The 9,343-nt window shown below is 37.7% G+C and overlaps 2 protein-coding genes across 2 annotated transcripts; one reads left to right on the forward strand and one right to left on the reverse strand.

The window, feature by feature from the left end:
* The first annotated feature begins 2,082 nt into the window (after positions 1 to 2,082).
* On the forward strand, positions 2,083 to 3,295 carry LOC104892960 (hypothetical protein). Its single transcript, XM_010678985.3, is given in 3 exon segments — positions 2,083 to 2,304; positions 2,702 to 2,724; positions 2,727 to 3,295. Coding segments are annotated over 3 exon segments (690 nt in total). The 5' UTR covers positions 2,083 to 2,135; the 3' UTR covers positions 3,225 to 3,295.
* A 1,583-nt stretch (positions 3,296 to 4,878) lies between these two features.
* LOC104892958 (NAC domain-containing protein 71) lies at positions 4,879 to 9,033 on the reverse strand. The gene is made up of 4 exons (XM_010678984.4): positions 8,205 to 9,033; positions 7,556 to 7,824; positions 7,167 to 7,451; positions 4,879 to 6,895 (listed from the first exon to the last, which is right to left on the reverse strand). The coding sequence occupies exons 1-4, from the start codon at positions 8,359 to 8,361 to the stop codon at positions 6,617 to 6,619; spliced, it is 990 nt and encodes a 329-aa protein (XP_010677286.1). The 5' UTR covers positions 8,362 to 9,033; the 3' UTR covers positions 4,879 to 6,616.
* Positions 9,034 to 9,343: the final 310 nt, after the last annotated feature.

The following is a 9,343-nucleotide window of genomic DNA, read 5'->3' on the forward strand; positions in this document are numbered from 1 at the left end:
CGAACTTCTGACGCGTGGGATTCTTGGCTCATGATTTGGTGAAGAGTCACATTCCTAGGTGACTCATGACTCTCTTTCGAGAGTCTGTCATGTTTCTCGATAATGGAGGAGAAACGGAGCGTGCTGAAATCCACTAGATGAAACTGGGGTGCCGCCTGAGGATTTGAATTTTTCAAGGCAAAGGCCAGTACGATCATTGCCAAGCGAAAATGAGAGCTAAACATAATGAGCTCTCGAACACACCTCCAGTTTATAAAACCGGAAAACACAAAGTCCAACCATGAATAACGAACACCACCTTGACCATACTCACACTTCTCATCCATCTGACGTACCCGTTCCTTCAACAAACATTTCAAAGAAACTACAGATTTTTCTACTACAACCTTACATCACCATCCTTGATTCAACGGCAAACATTTTTAAAAGCCAAAACCAACAACAAATTTGAATTTTAGAAGTTTAAATGCACATTTTTTTCAATTTTTTCAAAAAAAATCCTAAATATAAGCAATCTCTTAAAATGAAGGAATAATTGTGAGTTTTGAATTAACATCTAGGTAAAGGATGCAAATTTAAAGTATTAGTAATATTACAAAAAATTAAAAAGGATTGTCGGAAAATTTGTCAAAAAAAACCTTTAAAAGGTTCAGTTTTGTGAAAAAAAAAACTTTATAAAGCATTCTTTGCGAGAAAAAACAAAAAGTAAATTATTTTTTCAAGATGAAACCTAAACTCATTTCCGGTGTTGACCAAAAATTTTCCGGCGTTGACCACTTTGATTTCCCTTATTCCTCCCTAATCACCACCTAGCCACCACTACCAACACCTGCCACCAGCCCCCCACCAACCCGATCACCCCTGCAGCCCCCACTTCACCCCCACCACCTGCAGCCCCCCACCCCACCAGCAGCCTCCAACCCTCCCCTCTTTCCACCCCCTCAGGTGGCAGCCCCACATTATACCCTCCACCCACCTTCACCCCTACCATATCTCCTCTCCCTTCTTCCCTCCCCCCTCTCCTCTCCCTTCGTCCACCCCCTCCCACCGCGAACCCCCCTCTCTCTTTCTCCATTTTTCTCCTATCTTTATGCTTTAAGGGCATCGGAAAAACCTTGGTTGGGTGGGAGGGGGAGCTGCGGGGGGATGGGGTTGCGGAGGGGGGTTCTAGGTGGAGCAACAATGAACGAAGGGAGAGGAGAGGGGGAGCGGTGAGGGAGGGAAGAATAAGGGAAAGGAGATAGGTAGGGGCGAAAGGGGGGTGGGGGCTTCCGCCTGAGGGGGTAGAGAGAGGGGTTGTGGGTGCTGATGGGGGGTGGGCTGCAGGTGATGGGGGCTAGGGTGGGGGTGAAGTGAGGGCTGCAGAGGTGGTGGAGGAGTGGGTGCAATTACTAGATTGCCAAGGTCAACACCGAAAATTAAGAGGTCAACACTGGAAAATGGTGTAAGGTTTCTTCTTGCAAAAAAAAAAGTTTTAGGTTTGTTTTCGCAAAAAATGCTTTATAAGGTTTTTTTTCGCCAAAATAAACTCGTAGAAGGTTTTTTTTGGCAAATTTTCCAGCATTGTCCCACATCATTGTAAAAATATATTGGACCACAACTCCACAAGTTTGCAACATCAAATGAATTCAAATCATATAAGGTAGTGTTTGGAAACTTGTATTTCATTTCAAATAATGGAATTGAAATCTGGAATTTAAAGTTTGTATTTCAATTCCTAATCACTGTTTTGTAAAGGGGGTTTGATAGAGGAGAGAGAAAAAGTGTGGGTTTACTAGAAGAGAGAGAAATAAATATTAGAAAATGTGGGTTTACTCATGGAGTTGGGATATGTATGAGGAAAGAATTTCAAATGACAAGGAATTAACTTGAATTTGAAATTCTACTAATATAGGCTTTTGATAAGAATTTGGATAATTTCCATAATTTCAAATTCCATGCCATCCAAACAATAGATTTCACCCAAATCCAGGATTTGAAATGAAATCTTGCTATCCAAACATAGCATAAGAGAAAACAGTGACGAAATTCAAAAGTAACAAAAACATGAAGATAAGAATTTCTTCCCCCCATTGGCCCCATATATATAAAGCTAGAATAAAAATGGGTGGTCAGCTGACTATTTGAACAAATTAATGGCTTGTTGTGTCTCAAATACTGTATTCTACCGGTGGAGAGGAAGCCCAAAAAATTTATTTGGATGGAGCACAGGCAAAAATAACGTTGATGACAGGCCACAACCTAAGTACCATGATATTGATCTTCCCTTCCCACCTTCTCTGGTCTCCAAAACATTTCTAAGTGGTATCCTCTTTACCCTATATCATCAAAGTGCATCATATTAAAAAAAAAAAGTGCATCATATTTACTATTCAGAAATTCTGATTACTTGTTAAAAAGTTTGTTAATGAACCATGTTAAATCCTTCTGTCGATTGTTCTTTAATTCTTTGTTGCTTTATTGCATTTGTTGCAACACTGATGGAATTTTTTTTTAAGAAGTCATTTTTAAATGATTTACGGATAATGCTGAATACATCTAAACGACTAAACCTTCCTAGATCCTAAGTAGCGGGATTTGTACTTTTATAGAATTTGATTTTGGACAAGATTACCAAAGCACAATTTTTAACCATTATTTGAAATTCTAAAATCTTGATATATCCCCTATTAATTTCTTTTGTTGGGAATATTGACTGCAGGAAAGGAACTGAAATGTTGTTATAGAGAGCAAGCATTGACGGATTTAGTGCAGCTAACTTCCATAACTTCTGTGACTTCAAGGGTCCTTGTGTAATAATAGGTTACACAAACGGGCCCTTCAAGTTTGGGGCATTCAACCCAGAAGGTTACCGAAGCACAGATGACTACTATGACAGTTTTGATGCATTCCTCTTCTATTGGCAAGAGGATGGGAATTCTGATCCAATTATACTACCCAAAGTTGGAGGCAGTGGAGCAGCCCTTTTCGATTATGCTCGTGGGGGACCACAATTTGGCGCTGATGGGCTGCTCATTGGCCCACCCCTAGCGCCTGTCATGGGTGTGTTTACGGGGCCTGATGCAAATTCGGGCGTTGGTGATCTAAGGCAAGCAAGATCTAGGCTGGGGTTATCCTATGCTAAGAGGCCTGATGGAAAGGAGTCTATTTTTGGAGAGGAATCTAAGGCAAGTCTTGAAGAGGTCCAAGTCTTCTGCAGTCCAGATATTGCGAGATTATACTAATGTATCATACATTATGTGCTTTGTAAAGCAAGACAATTAATTGATCAATGAAAACATTCTAGAGCTTTTTGAATGCTTTGTGTTAGGAAACTCCTAAGCTTCTTTTTTTTGCCTTTCTGATAAACTAATAAGAGCAAAAGCAGTGCATTACTATAATGATCTATGATCTAGAGAAACAAACATCATCCACAATGACAGTATAAAACTCTGATTAGTCTGACACCTGATTTTTTGTTCTTTAATCTCAGAAGATTAAACAAAATACATGAAAAGGACACCACCTTCAACACCCCTTAAAGTAGCAAAAAATTATTGGTAGGAAGGATGAAGCAAAAGGGGGTTTCCAAACTAATTCATGCCCCACAAATCCACAATAGAGTAGTAGGGTGACTAGGTCTCATGGAAAGAGTTCTTAGAGGCCGGCGAATCAAATTTTGAAGAATCTTAAGAGGGTTAAAAGAAAAGAGATTAATGATGTAGCCCTTTTTCCAGTGCTTTTAATTAAAGTTCATTACTTGCTATTTCTTTTATCAGATGCTTGCTAAAGGAGAGTTCAAAAGAAAGGGGAAAACAAGCATAATGAGGAAACTTCAGCAAATAGAGAATATGATTATAACTTGCCTGGGTGATCCACTGGTCATCAGAGCTTTCTGTGACATCAACGAGTTGCTGCTTCGCCTTTTGCTTCTCCACTAACAATATGATCTCTGACATAAAGTTTGAAATATTAACATTGTTTTCGCACCTTAAAGTTTGTAGAACATTGTAAGAAATTCATCAGAAAATAAGTCTGATTTTACCCAAATTATTTTTACCATGGCGATTTTTTTTGTCTGACAAGCACGTCTGGTTTTAAGATTTCAGAGTCTGGGGAAAGCTCAGATACCATGCGCACGCACATGACCTTTGATAAAGCAATTATAAAGCTTATACATATATTACATGGACTTGAATACTCGTCATATGTGAAGAACTTCTGCAATAAGCTGTGACACAGGTCCTAGTGATGATTTGGAAAGTTCGAGTAATACAGGCTTATAGCAGAGAATTATTTTGCATATGTTGGTAAGTGGGGCAAAACAAAGATAAAAGAAAAGGTAAGAAGAAAGGGACGGGAGAAGCTGAAAATGACAGTCTAGGCCCTTTCTGAAGCTTGCATTCATACATTGATGCGCTAGTTCTGCTATGGTGTTTAGTCGCAACGCAAAAGGTAAAAGCAGTAGCTTTAACAAAAATGCCACCTTTTCATGCCCTTCTTCTGCTAATGGACTGGCTTTAGAATAATTTCTGGTCCCTTCAGTGATTCTAACTTCTGAGGGTTGTAACCACCTGGGAAATGCAGGGTATAAGTTCATTCATGCATGCTTATGTTGGCTTCTTTCATTTTATTTATACCAGTGATTTTACATGCAAATAGAAAAGCAGCATTCTGCTGATGATGTTACCTCAATTCTGCAAATAGAAAAGCGTGTCATACTTAAGAGGAAAAATGCGAGAAACTTGGATGCCAATAATATCGACACACATTTTGTACAAAGTATAAGACACGATAAAGATACAACAAGTTTTATGCATAAATTTCTCTGATGGTCCTTAAGGCCTGCAATCACAGTAAAGCACCAAAGTTCTCCCAAAAGCTTTTGGCAAAATGACCTTAACACAACCAGCATATTGACATATGAAGAGTATTCTTTTGGTACATTTTTTTCTAACATAAGAAGGTGAGAGGGACAGGACAAGGAGAAAAGAAAAACAGAGATTTTATGAGTTCTACTAAGAAAACAGAAAACACAAAAGGCAAAGAAAATGAGACAACAAGGTTAGGTGGAGATAAAGGATGGTATTACAGAAAAAATATTATCAGAATATGTCGAAACTGGGAGGAAAATATCATGAAAAGCTGAACGCAACACTTAACTTCAGGAGTTTCTTTCTTTCAAGCTGCATTGCACTAATATCTAGTACCAAGTCTACCAACCGCAAATTCGAGTAGCAAACGAAAAAGTTAAAAGCAACAGCCTCAGCCAAAATGTTGGTTTTTCCAGTAAAGCAATGCATAATTATCATTCAGATATTGAGACAATAAAATTATGGCAAACATTCACTACCATTTTCCAATGAATTGAGGACATTAGCACAGGGAAAAGCAATGAAGGACTGAAGCTAAAATAAAGTTAGATTCCATCACACCCTTAATTCATGGCAGTCAATATTTCATACTGTTGTGCCCATATAGTTAAGTGGTTCAAAGCGTTAAATCATGTGAAAAAACAATATATGGCCATTTCTTTTTGATGATTGGTCGAAAGGTATTTTTGAAATAATAAGTGGTTGTTTGGTTGGACAAACTAAGTCATACTTCTCAGAAAATTGCAATTCCCATAATAATTCACTTCTGTGAAGTATAAAATTGTTTGGTTGATTGCAAGAAGCAGGACTTCGCATGGGCAGTTTCAGATGCTAAGCGTAGGTAAGCAACTCCTAGAAAATGCAACTTCCTGTATATTCGTCAACATCTCTCTGGTTTTCTACAACAATAGAGTGAAAAGTTGCAGCTACTAACACAATCCCTCTCTATAATTGAGATGAAAACGAGTATATGGGGAAAGATACACCTATCAGAAAGCGCCCGGGGAAACCAATTCCCTCAGAAAGCCTAATACACCATCGCTGTCAGTTGTACCTATGCTAGCATGTAACAATAAAAGCACTTTATAGGTATGTAGCTTAGTAGTGTTAATTTTGTTTTGATCGACAATAACACTATCATGTTATGTCATTGTAATCGGTTTTAATTTCTGGAAACCAGATTAAGGAATATTTTGTCCCCTATTAGTAATTACTATGAAGTACACGACTACAAGCAGAAATGCCAGTAAAAAGGTTAACTATTTCCATGTAACATTATAGTAAGTAACAAAAAGCCTTCTAAATGACTTGAAAATGAGACAAACAAAACTTCAAAAAGCTGACAATGAACATGAACAGCTTCTATTAAATGAGCTTATATTACAATGAGAAAAGAAAATTTCAATCATGACAGACAAGGACTAATACATCATTTCTGAAGACAATCTCTAAAAAGCAAATGTCACAACTCCCAAGGCATATTCCCCAATGGTCTTAACTTTCAACACATATTACGTAGTCAAACTAATATATTCCTTACAAGCTTTCTATAGGTTCAAACGTCTATTAGATAATCCAAGAACACACAAAAAAAGGCGTTGTCTTGGATGAATTTACATATTACATGAAAAAGAGAGATAAAGCTGACTCAGATAGCCCTAGTTAAGTCATACTCGTGAACGCCAAACACCAAGTAGTGCTCCAACAATACTCCAAGCATCACATTTTAGCAAAACAAAGAGTTGCAAGGATTCTTTTTGGTTTCAGAAGGGATTTTGATAGCTTAGGGGATTGATTGCATCATATCCATCGTAATCCATATTGACATTTCCAACATATGCCATGTAATCCATGTTAGCAGAGTAGGGTGACATGCAGCCAATTCGACTAAGATCATCGACATGTTCAATCTCCGTGAAGGTCGAGTATGAAGAACATGGAGAAATACCTTGTTGTTGATAAGGCATCAGTGAAGCCATTGAATTTTGAAAGTCACATTGTGAGAAGCAGTCAGTTGCCATCCTTTGCCCTTGTGAGTATTCCTGTATCAAGCCAATATGACACCAAAGGGACATGTTCAGATATTCCGTCTCAAAATAAGAAAAATGAATTTAGAAAATGAAAAGTCGAGAAGAACTCCATTTGAGAAGTTCTAAATGGCTAACAAGCCATCTAACACCTAAAAATCCTTAAAACATGTGAAGCATAGCTTCAAGTGTAGCCACATAAAAGAGAAAAAAAATCAATTATGATTGTTATATTGAGTGTTACGTGGCTAACAGTTAGTCATCTAGCTCACTCGTTTCATATTACCTTGGAGGAATCAAGAATGAATTCAGGCGAGACCCACATGCTTGGAGACTGTGAGCTCAATGGTGCTGTTATGTCGAAATCTCCCCTTGGTGTGATATATGGAGAAGAGATAGGGGTAGAATAGTTGCTGCTGTTGTACTGATAGTCACTGGAGACACTGAAGGGCTCATTTGAAACTTCAGTTGGTACTAATTCTTTACTGCTAGAACTGCTTCTGGCCTTTTTAGCTTTCACCTCTTCATTGAAACCACTCCTCTTAACAACACGACACAAGGCATAAACTCCCTGGGAGAAGGAATATCACACAGAGGACAGATATTAATATACATAGTTCAGAACATGAACTGTATTTGAATTTAAGGTACCAAATCACTGTTTGGGTTTCTTACTTGTGAATTTGGTGCCATTTCATCACACAGGCGATACTCATGCATCACCCAATCAGTTCTATTTCCTAAGGGAGCGCGCCCTTGATAGAAAACAAGTGTTTTCCGGTATCCAGTCACAGAGGATTCACACACTACTTTCCGGTCTTTTCCAGTGGCTTTCCAGTAGCCAGCTCTGGTGGCTCGGTTTGTACGTGAGCCATTTGGGTACTTTTTATCCCTTGGACAGAAAAAGAACCACTCCATATCGCGTTTGGGAAGAAAAGATTTCTCTGCAGCCCATGTAAAACATCATCAAAACATGATAAACGATCAAAGAACTTTATGTTCTTACAAAAGATTCCTCGTGCAACACAAGTGAAGAATAAATGAAAGCCGATTAAATTGGCTTTAAGAGTAAAAAGTTTGATACCCCACCCAAAACATAGAAAAAGTTTTAGCATGTAATGATGGATCTAAAGTAGATGGGGACAGAACAAATATCATTATGATTCAGAAAACATCTGCTTTCTAGTAAAATAGCAGTCTTCATTTGAAATTCTATCAAGGTGTAGATACGCAATATACAAAATCAGTCTTTCAAAGGAAACAAGCAAATCTTTCAAATCTTAATATCTCCTTCTAAAGTATTAATTGGAATTGAACAATATACCTGGTAATTCCCAAGGATCAAACTTATAAAAATCGATCACAGGAATCACTTCAAGCTCGATTTCGAGACCTTCAACCTTCCTTTTCAAGTAGTATCCAACCAACTCTGCATCAGTGGGATGAAATCGAAAACCGGGTGGCAATGTTGCACATCCCATTATGTCACTCCCTCTAAAAAAAGGATCTAACTATCAAGTTAAGCAAAGAAAACACAAGTGTACACTCACTCAAAGAAGCAATTCCACAAACAGTTGGTGGGTGTCAAAAATCTACAGCTAAGTGCCCATGATATACCTATCCACAATTTGAAATATCCAAAAATAGAAGCTTTTCCAAATACAGAATTTGGCTTCAAGAATAGCAAAGAACTCCCATAGGATGCATCCTTTGTACAACAATGGCATTTTTTTGGTAAAGTCCAATATTGTTCTTAGTGGGTCAAGATATCCCCCCACTAATTTACCAATTATATCCAATGAAAAACAAGAACTTGCTTCAAATTACTACAGAAAATTAGTGTCTTAGCAATACCCACAACTTTAAATTGAGTGAAAACTACGAAAAACTAGGTAAAGTTACGAAAGTTGGAAGTTTTTGAAGTACCCAGAAGCTAAAAATCGTTCTAGTTACTGATTTTTGACGGCTAAAAATGGAAAGTTGTTATAAGAGGAAGAAAAATGATGAGAGAGAGAGAAGAAAAAAAGAGGCGGGAAAAGAGAAAATGAGCAAGTGAGTGTAAGAGTGAAAGAAAGAGGGGGAAGAAGAGTTTATATATAGGTGATGGGGAGAGAGACATCAGACAAGCAGTCCAATTTTGCACACACCGAAAGGCTTTAAGAGTTTGCTTGTCTGGAGCGACCCTCATAAATTCCAAGATTGTGGGGCCATGTCTCTCATAAAAGCCCTCTTCTGTTCACATTTCCCCATTTCTTCTTCTTAATTTTTTTTTACTTGAGAAAAATAAGTATAGAGTAAGGTCATGTTCTTCTAAATTGAATTTAATTTAGTTCATTTCAGTTAATATTTTTTTACAGTTTTATTTCAATTAAATTTAAAATTTCAGATGAATAATATTTTAAAATGGAGGAAGTAGTGAGGGTATTTGAATCTCATTTTCTTCTCTTATTGTTATGCATGTAA

This window comes from Beta vulgaris, chromosome 5 (assembly GCF_026745355.1).
Source record: "Beta vulgaris subsp. vulgaris cultivar EL10 chromosome 5, EL10.2, whole genome shotgun sequence".
Lineage (NCBI taxonomy): Eukaryota > Viridiplantae > Streptophyta > Magnoliopsida > Caryophyllales > Amaranthaceae > Beta > Beta vulgaris.

What these genes read in the sequence shown, in the direction of transcription:
- LOC104892958 (XM_010678984.4), bottom strand. Translation starts at nt 8,361, where the DNA reads ATGGGATGTGCAACATTGCCACCCGGTTTTCGATTTCATCCCACTGAT. An exon ending in AAATGGCACCAAATTCACAA is followed by an intron (nt 7,452 to 7,555) that starts GTAAGAAACCCA and finishes TCCTTCTCCCAG; the next exon opens with GGAGTTTATGCCTTGTGTCG. An exon ending in TCATTCTTGATTCCTCCAAG is followed by an intron (nt 6,896 to 7,166) that starts GTAATATGAAAC and finishes GGCTTGATACAG; the next exon opens with GAATACTCACAAGGGCAAAG.